Source organism: Diadema setosum, chromosome 12, assembly GCF_964275005.1.
Source record: "Diadema setosum chromosome 12, eeDiaSeto1, whole genome shotgun sequence".
Classification (NCBI taxonomy): Eukaryota; Metazoa; Echinodermata; class Echinoidea; order Diadematoida; family Diadematidae; genus Diadema; species Diadema setosum.
The window spans coordinates 20,908,145-20,925,963 of NC_092696.1; the positions used below are offsets into that span (position 1 = coordinate 20,908,145).

The 17,819-nt window shown below is 37.8% G+C and overlaps 1 protein-coding gene across 1 annotated transcript in view; it reads right to left on the reverse strand.

Moving 5' to 3' along the window:
- LOC140235799 (oxysterol-binding protein-related protein 8-like) overlaps positions 1 to 17,819 on the reverse strand; it is a 97,618-nt gene that overhangs the window by 20,468 nt on the left and 59,331 nt on the right. Inside the window, exons 3-4 of the mRNA XM_072315800.1 lie at positions 8,307 to 8,393; positions 7,271 to 7,372 (exon numbers count right to left, since the gene is read on the reverse strand). Coding sequence (XP_072171901.1) covers positions 7,271 to 7,372; positions 8,307 to 8,393 — 189 coding nt within the window. The remainder of the gene's footprint in view (positions 1 to 7,270; positions 7,373 to 8,306; positions 8,394 to 17,819) is intronic.

The window sequence follows — 17,819 nt, forward strand, 5'->3', positions numbered from 1 at the left end:
TCCTACAAACCTCATCTTTACAAATCTATTATTAAACAAGACAAAGACAACAACACATTTTTAATGAAAGTACACATTCCCTCAACTTGTTACTGACATAAAGGTAAATTAAATATCATTTTCTGTGCTTTCTGAAAGAGGTACAATATATACAGTATACAAAGTACATGTTAAAGTCAAGTGCTCTTTAATTTAACCCGTTAAGGGCTGATTTTGATACAACACGCATTTCCCATAGACACTTGCCCAAGTATACTCAGGACTCATCATCAACAGGTTGACATGCTAAATGAAGTGAAAATATGCTGAATTTTCTCACTATTTTCTTTCTATCCTTGTCAATGCATGACTTCACAAAATGTTGTAGTCTTCTCCTCCAGTGATGGTGGCACTGAAACTTTTAAAATTCATAACTTTTGAACAGATTGTGCAATTTTCCTCAAACTTTACTGATGTGTTATACTAATTGTGACCCGCTACAACAAAAGGATCCGAAAGTCGGGAGAGGACAATTTCTGAAAATGGCATGACATTACTCCCTTACTCTTCTACTTTAATTTCATATAGCACAACTCATAAAAGTACTCAGTTTCGGAGATATCGATGATTTTATTAGCGCATGTCAAGTGGTTGTGGAAATCAGAGTTTTGAGAAAAACGCCTTCAAAGTTTTCCTTCCTACGCTATCATGATCAAGGGGAGGCGGGACAGTTTTCCCTGCTTGAAAATAGAAGGTATGCTCCTAGCGACCTCCGCGATGTTCATTCAAGCTTAGTGCCAGCGGTCTACACACGACCAATCAGTAAACAGGATGCCACGCACTGACCAATACGATCACTCCCTCGTTGCTAGGGGCGGAGTCTAGCTGCCGCACTAAATCCAAATCTTCGGACACGATTCTGTTACGTTGAAAGTCAGGAAATCATGGGCCAGGAAAACGCTGATTTCTTGCCTTTCCTTTGATCATTTAGCATCAAAATTTCGGCAGATGATAGACAAAACATAAGACTACAAAATTATGCCAAAAACAGAAATCCCATTGTTTTGACCAATATTAATGAATTTTTTGATGAAATTTTGATGAATCAAACTTGATTTTCTCAGCCCAGACGTCAGCGACTTTAAGATCCTTTTGTTGTAGCGGGTCACAATTTCTACTAAATATTTTGGACTACTTTTCATTTAATATCATAAAAGAGCATATGAGATGACAACTGTGCATACCCTTAAACACATTCCTCTCCCTGCAACAGCATCCTCCATGCACTCTTCTCTAATGTGGTCTATCCTGGAATGTCGCTCCTGACAAAACATGTGCAGCCTTTTCACGTCCTATTAAACCATACCATGCTGCCAACCCCTGTCTTCTGCCTCACATGATTCACAGAGCTAATTATTCTCCAGATTTCGTCTCGAGCAGCGCAAGAGCGGTATTGTGCAGTGCTCCTGTTTCTAGAGCTATGGAGCTCTCTGGAACAGAGGCATAACCAGTGCTGCAAGAAGTAATATCAATGGACATTTTACGTATTTATTGTCTACACCATATATTTCACAAGGTTTTTAATTTCTTGAATTTTGCGAGTCGTGCACTCTTCGCAAATTTATCAACTTGCAAAATTATTAGCTCTGATCTCGACCTGAATGCACGTATACATCATTCTCCGTTCACTGTACTCTGCAATCGCAAACTTAACCACTCATGAATTGTCAGGATGTTGCGATTTGCAACAAAAAAAAAAATTAAACTCGCTTTATGGCGTATACATACAGTAAATCTTGTCTGCTATACAACATAAACCCTATGTGCACCAAAATATTTTGAGACCATAATGTATGAACGCTTTAGGGAAAATATTCCATTTTTTCAAAGCCATGTAAAGCTTTTTACAGAGGTGTTCATGATAGAATTATAGAACAGCTATGGAAAGTTGCAGAAAAAAATTGAAAGCTTGACGGTGATGTAAATATTTTGACAAAACTGTGACTAATGAAGCTTTCAATGTACTGTGGCATGTTGCAATTTATCGATCGCTTTGTACATGAATGCATGCTTGAGCAAAATATGCGATGTTGGAAAGCCGTCGACTGAGTCGGGAGTGCAAAACGGGGCGTATACAGAGAGTTAAGACGTATGTAAAATATGCCAGTGGTTGTGTCTTGTTGTTGCGCCATATTTTGTCCCTTAGCACTCAGGTCTGACAAAAATCCTTTGCTCAAAATTCCCGGCATGTCCTAAGAACCAAGGACATTCTTTCTTGATGACTATAAAAAGAAACCTGGTTTGACTTGAAGTGTCACTTTTTGCTTTGTCACTTTTTGCTTTCTACTACTGCAAATCACTTGCGGATTACTGCAAAACAATTATGAATTGTGCAACATAAGGGACAATTTACATCACTTGCTATTAAAAGATCTGTTTTCCTTTCTCCCATATTCCAGCCTTCTGCTGAAAGTTGCTATACAATATAGACATTCTACAAAAACCTCTCATCACTATTTCAGGAACCAAACTTTTGTATGTTTGCTTGTTTTGTTTTCTCCTGCCTTTATTCTTTTTCCCCCCTAAACCTTGCCGGCTTTTCATAATATTCGATCCTGCCAAATATGTAATCAGCTCTGTGGTAAAAATGTTGGGTTTTGAGGTCATAGTGTGGTATGACTCATTTCAACCGTGCTGAACAGGAAGCATGATGGAATGGGTACTTCCCATGAAATGGTGAGCAGACCCTGCAGATGTTTCTTTTCAGCTTCTTTCCATTTATTTACTTTTTTTTTTTCTTGGAGGGCATTGCTGCCGTTGTTACTACAAAACGAGGAATGTTCATGTGCACTTCAATTTTGCAAATTTCGCGAGAATCAAGATTGGCAAAAATAAAATGCACATGAAAGTTCTTTTCTACACCATATGTATTGAATGTTAGAGGCAACTAGCGAAAATTTCATGCCACGAAAATATCATTACAGTACATGTATATTGGGCCTATTGTGAACATTATTAATGACTGTGCAAAAGGTTGGGCAATTCACACTTACAACTGTCATAGACAGTAAAAAAGAAAAAAGGGATCATTTGAGTGAACATTGCTACTTAGTAAACTGTGCCAAATGCCACTTTAAAGTGTACCATACCCTGGAAATCAAATTTGTATACAGATACACAAAAAACAGCCATAATTCACATCCTGTGATAACCCCTGAAAATATATGTATTTCAATAAATCACATCATATCTCTATAACAATTTAGCACTTGTTCCCTGGGCGTTTAAGTTCTGCTCCATACATGCTGGTACTGATATATGTACACCTTCTAGCTATACAGGTAAGTTTCAATGAATTATATTGAGATTCCATGTTGACTGGTTAGCTGATTGCACGCATGCGTTGCATATCATTATCATTCAAGACTTATTGGAACAAATATCGATAGCATGATTGCGCGATTGAAAGAATTGAGTGATTGACTAGTCTATTTTAAGTCCCTTTTGTTTAGTACACTCTTTAAGATTTACATTTAAACCCAAATTAATAAAAATCAGAGTGACAACAAAATTCAAATATATTGCAAAGGGCATGTCTCAAGCATATTCTACAAATATACCAACTAATACTCAGGGCTTTGGTACACTTTAAAAATAAAAAATATCATGACCTGGAGTGACATTTAAAAAAAAAAAATTGACAGGATGTGTGCTGTGACATTTCGCAACAAGAAAACATTAATCTCACAGGGTATTATTATATTCTGGAAGAAGGTTGTATGTAACACTAAATATGCACATAATTTGCATCACAATTACGTATAGAAATAATACCACTCATTCCACTGGATATTTCAAAATTTCCTCCTTAAGATATGCAAAGTTAAGAGAACCTATTTTCGAGAACTCAACACAAGTGCACATATTAAAGCACATCAAATAGTTCTTCATCACGAGGAGGACAAAAAAAAAAGTACAAGAAAACCAAATAAAAGCACAAGGGCTTTATCACTTCCAATACAAAAACACTTATGGTCCGAGTGTCTGAATGAATTCTGATAAGGGTTAAGCACATTTTCCTTTCTCACAAGTGGAAACTAGGCAATAGCCAGACTACTAGGACAATGAGAAAGAAAAAAAAAATGCTGTAAACTGTAAAAAAACACAAAAACAAAACAAAACAAAACAAAACAAACAAACAAACACAAAGGTGACTATCAACGGTTTCTACACTTGAGGCCTAGAGAGGTGTTTCATTCCTTCTGACGACATGAAATACGTATCTTAAAGTTTGTCGGTCCAACAAATATATATATATTTTAAAGCCCGCTGCAAAACCAATCCATCATGACTGTTTTGGGTAGTTTCTTTCAAATCTGTTTAATTTTATTATTAATATCTTTATTTGTTGGTTCTTAAATGATGCAAAAACACAATGACAACAATAATCAATGTGCACATTCTCTCCCTCTCTCTTTCTCTCTCTTTCTCTTTCTCTTTATGCTTTTCCCCTTTTTTCTACAGAGAGAATAATCTACCAGTTTCCTAAACTAAGAATAGACATGATTAGGTGGGAAAAATAATTACGGTTTACACAATGTACACTGCATGTGTTGTCATGTCTGACTGTGATTTGTGCATGCACATGTTAATGTCACTCTCCCTTGATATATTAACACAGCTTCCCCCCCCCCCCCTTTTTATCGTTATCTTCTATTTTTATTTCTTGTTAAACAAGAACGGGAGCTATGATAAAGCGTAGGAGCAGGAAATTGTCTTGTCAAGCCCAGACGGGGGTGTGCAGACGATTTGGTTTGCTGCTGTTCTGCCGGTAAAGAATGTCTCATCTAATGGGTTAGTCAACATCGAACGCTATCATCTCTTCTTAAATGAGAGAGAGAGAGAGAGAGAGTAATGGGATAAAAAAAAACCCACAAAAAACAACATCTCAAACTCACAATCAAATATAATGCCATCAACATCATAAGATAAAAGACAGCCCTGATAATGGCAAACAGAATATCTAGGGGCCTCTGTACACCGATGACTTTAATATTCTGTGCATTTACGGGAAGTAAAAACACAATCGCACCATCTGCTACAAAAATTACATGAGTGTGCACAGACAGCACCCAGTACACCATGCAACTAAATGTGCCACCTTGAATATTAATGTATTTATTAGAATGTAGTGCACATACAAACTATAGACTTATAGAGAGGTATTTATTGTACTGCTGCGCAGAAATGAAGTTGTTTGGTCGCAGTGGCTTGATGAGTTCATCTCTATCCCCATCCCCACCCCGACCCCCAACAAAGGAAAACATTCATAAATAAATAAATTGCTACTTAATTTACAAAATGTATATACTATGCAGTCTATTTAATTTTCCTAGAAAATATGTAGATATTTGAAAATAGTTCTTGGTCTTCATCTAAGATCTATCTACATACCAGGCTATCTACAAATATCTTTCAATCAATCCATTTTTATTTGAAAATAATTTGTATATTCCCTTCAGAGCTAACTCCGACCCTTGCTCTAACAAATGAGTAAAACTTTGTGTTAAATGACATGCGAGGAATATGAATCATTAGGAATAGATACAATCCTAGGTCTCTCTTGAGCACAGCCATTATGACTACAGAGGATATTTTCTCAGGAGAGAGATGGGGGGAGAGAGAGAGAGGGAAAGAGAGAGAGTCTAATGCATAAACACTTTGTTTTTCATTTGATCTTCACAAGCGGGGGTGAAGAATGAAGCAAAGCATCGCCGTGGAAACCGGAATGGTGAGATCAGCATCAGTTAGTTGGAGGGACAGCGATCTACAACAGGCGTTTTCTATTTGCAGCGTTTGCAGCCCCACTCTGTATGAAGTTCTAAATGGGCAAGAGGAATGAGGGGGTGGGGGAGAGGGAGAGGGGGAGGGGAATGGGGGGGGGTAGCAGTTGACTATAACAGAGAGGGCATTTGAGTATATGTATCATTATTAAAAAATGCTATTTTGATTAAGCTTTAGTATGCGCGACACGCGCTCAAAAACAACCATGGACAGAAGTAGGCCGGTGCATCTTAGCACTTGATACACGAATCAACCCAACCTGCCAGAAGGAATAACCCCCAAAAACAACAACATGCAATTTGGCAAACAAACAAATAGGAGCTGGCTGATGAAGTCAATCAATATAAAATGGACGGAGCAGATTCTGCACATGTCATCTCTACTTCCATATAAGTTCAATTCTAATAACATCCAGTGGGTAGATTTTTCTCCCAGCAGATAAACAAGTCTATGAGCAGTTTTATGTGATTTTTAAAAATATGTTTCCATTTTTCTTTTTTTTTCTTTTTTTGGCCCTCATCAAAACACTGAGAGCATCATCAATGTGCAGACCCCAAAATTTCTTGGATTTCATAGGACTAACAAGTGAAATGCTATCAATTAATAGGCTTCTAAATGTCTTTCCTCACTCATGCACAATTTAGCTTGCTGTAAATCAGCCCCCCTCCCCCCCCCCCAAAAAAAAAGGGATAAAAAGAATTAATTACTCAAAGATTTCAATGGTTATGTACTATTTTTTTTTAACATGACAACTTATGACTCTTTAGCCATTGACAAGTAAGATATTCAAAATCAAATATGTTTTGTTTCATTTTTTTTTCAAATTCTGCGCAGTTGAGAGAACATACAAATATGTGATGACCTTTTTGTGGGAAAATGAATTGTAATATGTATGTGCTTCATCTTTCTTTTGTAGTGAGGGTTTCAGTTTGGAATCCAACTGTTCTTTTTTATCTTAATTGTTGAGATGAGAAAATAATGAATACAAAAAGGTGTATTATATCCCTCTCTAAAGAAAGGGAAGCAGCTAGTCCACAGTCTTGCATTGTTTCTTTTCCCACTTGAATTAAGATGTGGGGATATCACGTTGAACTCACCCTTACTAAGAATCTACTGTGTGAAAAGAAATTTCACTCTAAGAGATGAACAATAAAAAATTCAAATAAAACTAACCAATCATATCAAATTATACAAAACCTCAGACAAAAAAAAAAAGCAAAAGAATAACAGAACTTGGAAATTTCAGACATCAGAGATGTCTGCAAAATGACATGAAATGGCATTGATGTCGGAACTAGCCATAACTTTTCTGTAGACATGATTAATTCAGGTAAAATTTCATCCCAAAAATGTGGCCACATGCAAGCATGTTTTCCAGCCCAGAATGAGAGTGGGCGGGGCAGTGAGTGGGCGGGGCAGAAAGTGGTGCAGGACAGTTGAGTCGTACCTTCATGTAGTCCGCCATGACGATGATTGAGGGATCCTTGAGGGCCGACAGCAGCTCCTTGGTGACTCGCTTCTTCTCCCTCCGGTAGTTTTTCTTTTGCGCCTGACGCGGAGAGAATGAGAAGATGGGATTGTGAGAATTAAAACAACTGCACAGCATGTTCAAACATGACCTCAATTGCTTCAGTATGTAACCTGTCCTAATGTGAGTCGTCACCACATCTAAGTGATAAAACAAGTGCACGGCACGTTCAAAATGTTACCTCAATTCCTTCAGGTACCCTGTACAAATGTGAGTCACCACCAAATTTCCATGATAAAGCACAATCAAAACAAATGACAGAGTAATAAATGCAATTAATACTAATTTGGTGTTTGATGGGTTAAGCATTTTCTGTCTGATTTTTAACAACTAACATGTTTCAAAATCTAATGAATTATATAGTAGTTTGTTTGATTGTTTTTAATGAAGCTTGTTACTCTAGGGATTTTGCTTTGAATTCAGCCTACCTTTAATAAAATCTCCCTTAAATGTGGTTTCCTGACGAACATCTCTTTACATTCTTTTTTTTTTGGTACAAATTATTTCAGTTTTCTTTATGGGGGGGGGGGGGGGCTGGGGTGGGGACAAAGTTTGATTAATCATATATCATCGGAGACTTTTCAGTCTGAACATGTAATCATGCCATACTCAGGATTTCTATTTCCCAACTGTGATCACTATCACTTTCATTACAACACAGGAGCAACTATATGAAATCATTAGCACTACTGCTACCACTACTACCTCATTATTTTTTCTTCCACTATCAATAAGACTGCTACTTCTGTTACCCTTTCTCCTCTTCCTACTACCACTACTACTTCTACTGATACCACAATGACGATGACTACTACTACTACGACTACTACTACTACTACTTCCACTACTACAGCTCCCACTGAGAGGAGAAATCATCACTTTTCAAAGATATTTCTTCCTTGTGCTAACTGTCGATAATTGAAAGTGTCTGGGCCTGCCGACCAGCCACACCCACCTTAAGTGACTCTCTCTTTGAGAGTTTGGTTGGCGTCGTCGACCCATGGCTGCTGTACTCCGTGGAACTGTTCAGTTTTCCCTCCGACTGCAGAAACGAAACAAGGGAGACAGCAAAGATGGGGAGAACATGTTAAAGCCAGAATGAAGATACAGTTTATATAAAAAGGAAGTGTTGTTCCATTCCACTTTTACTATAATTATAAAAGCAGCATCACAAATGAAATAGGCCATCGCGTCTCGTCTCTACAGCTATAATACAGTTACTGTAGCATCATTTGGTCTGTAGATGCAATCACACAATATACATGAGGACATCCAGGTAGGCATCCCTCTTTTAAAATTGTGCCATAATGTAGTAATATCTGTAATCATAACAATGATCACAATGGTGATGATGATGGTGATGATGATGATGATGATGACAGCTGTAATAGTATTCAATAACAATAAGAAGAAGAAGAAACAAGGAGGAACAAATGAAGAAGAACAGTTGCTCATCACAAAACACCCTTCCACTATGTCATTGTGCTATCTTAAAAGAGCATCATACTACATGTTTATTATCCTGTTCCCTAGACTCAAGCCTGTACACCAAGTGCACTCACTGAGGAACTAGTCAGCAATGCTGCTACTTTAGGGTGTATACATGCTGACTTAAAATCGCATCAAAAAACATCACATCAAGAGCTTCCCGTGAGGTAGCAATTCTACACCCCTAGGTAAGGAGGAGCATCACAGGAGAAATTGTCCTGAGGGAGGGCACAAGTGTTGAGGAGAGTTTTGAACCTTGAACCTGCAAGATGAAGTGAGGTGTGCCATCCACTAGATCATGACAACTCCCACCAAACATCGCACATTTCCTATAGACACATTGGGACAAATGGGGAATATTACTGTGAACGCCATGATCAAATAATGTACAATTATTTGACACTTGGATGTGAAACTTCATTGTATTATGAGCTCTGTGACTCAAGCTTGATACAGGCTTTTCAACGAAATCATACACTCAGAGAAACCAACGAGAATTAATATTTCCACCTCAATTGTCATCCAAACAGATTGTTTGAAATGTAAAGCTCAGGTGTAAGTTCTTCCACCCTCTGCATAATATCAAGCACTATGAAAAAAAAAAAAGGATGGAATTTAAAGAACAGAGCACTATTTGTAGGGAATATTGACCATCAATTGTTCTGAAAATAACTATCAGCAGCCAGGTACGGCAATATCTAAACAATCCCACTGAAAAGTCATGGGAAACATGCTCAGCAAAAGAAACAAACTTCAAAGAAAACCTTGAACACACACAGAAAATGAGAAAAAAAAAAAGAAACCAACAAACTAACAAATATGCCAGTTAAAAACAAATAACCACAAAGCCAAGCCTTTGTTACAGATCAACCTACGTTGGTGCGCAGTCAAAAAGTACAAGGGAACTAAAGAGAACACGGACCTGAAAAGAAATAACACATAATAATGAAATTAGAGCGACACATTTGTGGAAGGGGGGAAAAAAAACCCCAGAAGATAACCAGAGGGACATAGTTTCCACGGAAACACACATATGGTTGGTTTGGTGGGATCGCATCAGTGGATGTTGGCAAGATAACTGAATAACTCCTCTGGGATGGAGCCTTCTCTCTTGAGCAGCTGTGGCCACATCACCACGGATACACAGGCGGGCGGAGCACAGAGAGATGCTTTTCAATTTAATTGTCTCCCCGCTCACTTGCAAGAGGCAGAAACCGTGCACAGCCGTAATCACATTAAAGTCAGATAACTAAAGACTAACAGGGAAAAAAAAAAGAATAAAAGAATGGACGAAAAAAGAAATGCATAAATAAATTAAACAGAGTCACAAATGGCTGTATCTAGACACACCCTTGCTGGCATTTGCATTGGGATCTGGCAGTTGGAGGGGCACTATGTCTTTCAGTCCACAGTTCATTGGATCTCTATTATACAACCACTTTACACAGCTTTTTACCATGGCAACAGTGACTCGCTTTATGATTGAGATGAACAGTGGATGGCTTGCGTCCTTTTCAAACAAACATTCTAGAAGCTTTTACAGGTAGCCATCTCTCCGAGGAGACTAGAAACGTCAACATCCTATCCTACCTTCATGCGATTGACTTTGAATTCTGCGCACTGGAGGTACAATGTTTACTATGAAATTAACAGAACTTTAAAAACAGAGAGAAAAAGAAGGGGGGGGGGGTGAGGAAAGAAATTAAAAAAAAAAAGGTGGAAGAAATACATGGAATAGAGAGAAAGATTGAGGGAGATAGAAAAGGAAGCCCAGAAACAGGGAGGAAGATGCCGAGGAGAAAGAAAGAGAATGTACTCAAGAGAAAACAGAGGAAGAGGCACAAAGGGAGAAAATAAAAGAGAAAGACTGAAGGATCAAGGAGAGGAGGAAAGAAAAAGAGAAGGAGGAACAGAGGGAAGGAAAAAGATGTCGGAGGGGGAGTGATAGAGGGAGGGGGAGATAGGTGTCTATATCGAAAGACAGTCACCATGGAGATAAATGCTGAAAGCCACTGAAGGTGAAACGATAATCAATTTTAGTGACGCTATTACAGTCCTTCCAGATTAGTAATCCCTGCCAAGATGGCATTCTGGTGATGATATTCCACCACCTACGTGCACAGCCTCCCGATCCTTACACATTTATAGTTAACCGCAAGACAACCTCTGATGAAATCCATAGCTAAAATACCATACCCAATTGTGGTATAACATAGATCACTGTATCACATCCAAACTCATTTGGAGGTTAACATCTTTTGATGACAATGAATATTAATTTTTTTTTCAATTCTTTCTACTGATTATATGTCAGACCCAAGGATTTCAGTGACAGTTGATTAGATCAAGAAACAATGTTTTGTTCAGTGAGAGATACCTTTCATGACATACGTCATTTTGGACATTGCAACAACAGTACAGACTTTTGTCATGAAATTATTCCAACTCCTACACTTTGACACTATACATGGTATTGATACATTAATCTAGGAAGACACAATAGTGTATCAAGGACAAAGAAATCTGGTTTCAACTCAGGTGGGGAAGAGCAGTTTATAGATACCATAGTCTTTGTATTGGTTGTGTGCATTTTGTTTTAAATTTTTAGTGTTTTGGAAGTATGCAATTAAATCCTTCCTTTTTCTCTCTCTTTCTCTCTTTCTGTCAAAATGAACATACTGTTTGGGTAAATTTAAAGAAATATGCACTTGTATATTGTAAGTAGACACACAGATAAATAGATAAAGTTATAGATAGATAGATAGACAGATAGATAGATAGATTGATAGATAAGAATGAATAAATACATAGACAGCACTTGGCTCTACAATTTGTATTTAAAATGAGGAGTGTACGTGTGCATTTTAATTTTGCAAATTTTGCGAGAGCCCAAGACTCTCGTAATTAAAATACACGCAAAAGTTCTTGTCTACACACTTATGCATTCAACTCGCGAATATTTCATGCCGCTAAGAAGGCTGTCTGCTCCAATTCACAAAAATTTCATGCCGTGAAAATATTGTGTTTTATAGTAGACAGTAAGAAATGAATACAATTATGGTATGTTTGGAATGTATCAAGATTGCACCCTCAGTTGTGTGAATGAGAACAAGGGCACAGAAAAAAAAAATGGATATGCACCTCATTAAAAGAAAGCATGATGTAACAAACATCATTTGCTATAGATGGGCCACATGAGAACAGTCTTGCGCCCACTCATGGTACTGCGGCCTAAAAAAAAAAAAGAAAAAAAAAAGGAGGTTAATTGCTCTCTGCCCATACTAAAGCACATCATATCTGTGTGTCTGACAAGCAAGAGGATCAGGCCATTCTGGACAATGATTAACTTTAGAGGCAGTTATGATGTCTTGAGAGGTGATCAGCTAAGGATCGCTCCGTGACTCCCAGCTTCTGGGGAAATGGACAACCAAGGAGCTATTACTAATAGCTCCTTGGGACAACCAATCCTGACATTCATAAGTCAAGACGAAGAGAGAGAGAGAGAGAGAGAGAGAGAGAGAGAGAAAAAGGAGAAAGATACTGGGCAATTCATTCTATATTACTTCTATCTTTGTCATAGAATCTATCAACATATCATTAATGATTAACAATATAAAAGCTATTTTACTTTCATGTTCTTTTAAAAAAAAATATTTTTCCTCATTCCTCCCATACTCTCAATCTCACCCTGAGGCACATGTTTTAATTTTTATGAACATTACTATGTCAATGACTGTTTTATGCTGTACATAATGCTACCTGATAAAATCTGACATTCATTCCATTTTTTTTTTCATTGAGAAAAATGGAAAATCAAATTGAGATTTGACATTTTTGAGGGGGAGTTGTTTGCATGAGTTTGTTGCTGGCCACATTTCTTGTCTTTGGCAAATCTGTCATTTATGTATGACTACCATTTTAGAGGGGTTATTGAATGTATTCAATTTGCAGCAGAACAACAACTACCTAACAAATTGTTTAAAAAAAATTGATTCTTATTGTCACATCATTATATCACAGCTTACAGCTAGTGAACGGCGATGTTGCGATACGGATAAAATTTCTGCATTATAACCTAGTTACTGTGAGTATTTTGATTCCACAATGTGAGAAATTTACCCCAGATATTGCTGCATAATGTGTCATGTCATGTCAAACTTGTTTGAATGTAAAAAAGCTGTCTGAAATTTGGTTTATCGTAACATTTGATCTGTGCGCGACCGCTGGCAGCCCATCCCTACATGAGCCAGCATCATTGCCTTCAGTCTGTATAGGAGGGGCTTGCTTACTCACTGAACTATTTACAGTTGTTTAGAATAAGCAGGATAAATGAACAGAAACTACTTGTGTTTGCACACTGATATCCAAGTGATCACAGTTATGTCATAAAAACAGGTGAACTGCATGCCTCACTCAGTTCTATAAAAAGTGGAAAGACATTGTTAAATTGTGGATAAACTAGCTGGATGCCCTTCATATAAAATGTTTTGATACAATTTCCTTGGTGTGCCAGCATTTTGCTAAAATACTGTGATTGTCCACGTCATCAGCCATATGCAAACAAGCCCCAGGAGCCAACTTAATCATTCCCTGTGGACCGCTTGCTACATTGTACATGATGACAGAGTCATGAAAGTCCCTCAATGGCACATACATGGGGAAACGCTGATTCTATTGATAGGCTGCTCATACTCAGCCGGCCTACAATGTACATGGTTGGACTGCCACTCTATGCTTTGTTTACATTGGCTTTAAAGGGAACACAAACCCAAAGATCAATGTGGATTGAGCGAAAGCAGCAACATTAGTAGAACACATCAGTGAAAGTTTGAAGAAAATCGGACAATTGATGCAAAAGTTATGAATTTTTAAAGTTTTGGTGTTGGAACCGCTGGATGAGGAGACTACTTGAGGATATGACGTATGAGTGGACCACAATATAACGAAAATATAAAGAAAATTCCACAAAAATTCATTTTCCAAGAACATTACAAATTCCATCAACTTCATACTGATATACGTTAAAGGGTAACAATTATTCCCCCTGCTTTCTGAAAGCGGTTTAAGTTAAGTGCTCTTTCATAATGCTAGAAAAGTGAATTTTTGTAGATTTTCCTTTATATCTTCTTTGTATAGACGAGGTTCCAATGACGTCACCCAGTCATGCTGAGGGGCAAAAATTGCGTAAGGGGACCCCCATACGAGTGGGCAAGCGCGTAAGAGTTACATAACCACGTCTCATGATAGGTAGGCGGGTATACGCTAAGCGTACACCGCGCTTGAGCCATGCGCGTAATACGCATGAAATTTACTTTTGCCCCTCAGCCAAAGCGTCATTTGACGTCACGGAACCTCGTCTATTGTTGTCCACTCATACGTCATAATCTCTAGTAGTCTCTTCATCCAGCGGTTCCAACACCAAAACTTTAAAAATTCTAACTTTTGCATCGATTGTCCGATTTTCCTCAAACTTTCACTGATGTGTTCTATCAATGTTGCTGCTTTCACTCAATCGACATTGCTATTTGGGTTTGGGTTTCCTTTAAATAACCCTTTCCATGCTTTGAGTGCTAATTGGTACAGAAAACCCCACAGCATCATAACACACTGTACAAAGTCCCCAACACAGAGAAGGTTAAATGAAGAAAGTAAAATTCGAAAAAATAGAATACAACTGTACAGTAGTATATTAAGCAGTTTCATGAAAGTAAGAGCTAAAGCAAGACAGTTGTGGCATTTTAAGGCTTCCAAAGTGTTCACAAATCAGTGATTGTAGTTGCAATCCATACTCAAACTGGCAACTATGATGATGTCATTATCTCACAAATCTCCTGTAGAATTACACGCAAATTGTCACTGATACTTTTTGACATGAAATCAATAAGGACATAATGTGTCTTTCACATTAAACTATTTGTAGTCTTATAATGCCTCAATCACAATGACTTGAATGGGGGTCCCTTGTTATACCACACCAGCCTCCTAATACACAATAGAATATCAGAGTGGATACATCATATGCACATGATAAAGCCAAACCAAAACCTTGAGACATAGTGTTTGGCATGCAAACATTAAGCTATAAATACCTAGTTTTATGGGTAAGTGAAAAAAAAATTAAAATAAAGGACTACATCAGCCTTATGCCATGGAATTGTCACCCAACTGGCAATGATATGCAAACACACAGATTTGATAGTCCATATGGCTTTATAATTTTAGGTAGGTAATCTCTACATGTGCCCCTGTTCCTACTTCAAATCCACAAAAGGAATCAGGTGGAAAAGCACTGGTCGACACTATTAGAACTACCCTAGTAAATGAGTGAACAAATAAAAAAAAAAATCCCAAGTACATTTTTTTTCTTTTCTTCTTTACTACTAAAATGGTTTTTCTACGGAGGTGGTCATTAAAAACAGGGCACAAAGACACAGGAGAGTAGTATCCTCTTGAGCCAGAGATTGTTGACACACTGGTGTCCTTTGCTGACTGGGAAAGTACATTGTAACTTAGCATTATTTAACCCTTCGCATGCGAAACTAGAAAAGCACACTGAAAGGGCAGACCTCTGCCGAGTAGCAATTTTCCACCCATACACACACGCTGACAATCGTCCAATTTCCCAATATAGAAGTCAAAATTTAATCACTGTCCCTTGTATCATTACCAACTTTTCCTGCAAGTTTAATCGAAATTCGTTTACAACATTTTGACTTATTTTGCACACAGACAAACACAACATAATCTATGAAAACATATATAGCCTTCTTGGTGGAGGTAATAATGTAATTCATTATTCCCCCATAGGGATTATATGACCGCTATATCCACTTCCAGTAAGTAATAGGTTATGATAATATAACCTCACTGGGGGAGGTAATAACGTAATTCATTATTCCCCCATATAGGGATAATGCCCACTATATCTGCTTCCAGTAAGTAATAGGTTAATGTGCCTCCAAAGAATTTTCAGCCAGTGCTCTTATGTGAGTCATGGGGGGGGGGGGGGGAGGGGGGTAAGATACTGGTATCTAAATGGAACGCAGCAATGAAGAAAAGAATTCCCCAAATGCTATAAACAAGTCATATAACTTGAATTCTGGGGAGTCCCCTTCGTTTAATACTGTAAAACCAGGGGGGCATTTCATGAAGCAACTTGTCGGATAAAATATCTGACAAGTCAATTATATCCGACAAGTTTTGAGAAATTCTTTCATCTGATTGGCTGATTTCTCTGAACTTGTCGGATATAATTGACTTGTCAGACATTTATTCCGACAAGTTCCTTCATGAAATGCTCCCCAAGAATGTTCGCATGCATTTTAATTTCGCAAATTTTGTGAGAGCCGAATGTCACGATATTAAAATGCACGCTAAAGATCTTGTCTACACTATATGCATTGACAGTGAGAGGCAACTCGCAAAAATTTCATGCTGCGAATAAGGCCATCGGCTCCCATTCGCGAAAAATTTCATGCCGCGAATATATCGTGTTTTACAGCACATCGTAGTGATGTGTACAGACTACAATCTCCAAAGATCAATGGATGTGTACATCGTGGATGTTGGGACTGAGGTTGGTCGACTGCAGAGGAAGCGAGAACGCAGAACATCCCGGGCACCAGTACGTCACGAACGTGGCATACCATCGGAGGCACGCAAACACGAACTTGGCACCGAGGGTTGACGGAACCTGTCAACCGCGGTTCGGAAGTTTGTGGTCTGATCACTATAGAGGACAGGGAAGGTGTCATGGCACAAATCATATACGTGCAATAAACAAGGAAGTGATTGATGACTTTTAAAGGCATAATTTACCAAATGCAGATGAAACAAAAACACAGCATTAGTGCTCTGAAACAGTTCCAAAATGTGAGTTAGGGATAGAAACAACCACTGTACAAATCTGAATTGGTAAAATTGATGTCAAGTATTGTTAAATATAGAAAATGTGAACAATAGTTATAATATTGTATCCAGACTAAACTGCCTACATTTACAGTTTGTTGAGAAAAACACAGATATCTCCTTATATCTTAGGCTATATCGCGAAAATTTTATATGATAAGATGTTTTGTGGTACAACACATACATGTACACATTAAATGTCATTATCTTGATTTTTTTTTTTTTTTGAATCACACCATTCTCAAAGGTAAACAGGGCTAGAGCTTTTAAGGAATACCTTTAGATTTCATTTTATCTTTTTGATTTTCACATCAGCCACACAAAGATTGGTATCAGTTTCGAGTGATCATTTTGAAGTCCATCAAAACCTTCAACGAGTCATGCATCATATGAAATCGACAAACACAGTCCAATATAGAAAGTACACTAAAACGTACACACATGGAAACAAACATTAGAAGGGAAACATTGAAAGTAGAATGCCTCCAGAAAATGCGGCACAAACATGAACAAAATATATTATCCTCGTTAGTTGTGATAAATAGCATGCATGTGACATTTTTATAAACTCTATTGGTATGTGACAATGGTAGTAAATACTGTGAGTACTGATATGTCACTGGTCCTTTTTTGATATCAAATCAATTTCTAATTCATTTAGTATATATGCACCGCAGCAGTATTCTTTCATGGTACATACAAAATATAGTAAGTGGGTTTTATGTGTTTCTACAACGTACATCATGTTTCCCTACACCCTAACAATATTGCTTTGAACTCTTTTCCCCCTGTTCATAGACGGAAGCATACAACCCAAGAAACATGTCACCTGACATGCGTCAAATAAAAACAAATATCTCTGCCGTAGTGCAACACTCTATTCATTTGTGCGTGACAAGCATTGTTCAAATGAAATATGATCACGGAGAAGAACTAACATGGGAGCCCTGTCAAAAAAGGCTAACCATTCATCCGTCATCATCGATGCATCGCTTTTACGCCAGAGCACGGACTTGGAATGCAAACTCAACAAGTTGACATTCATTCTGAGAAAGACTGTTCAATATACGGT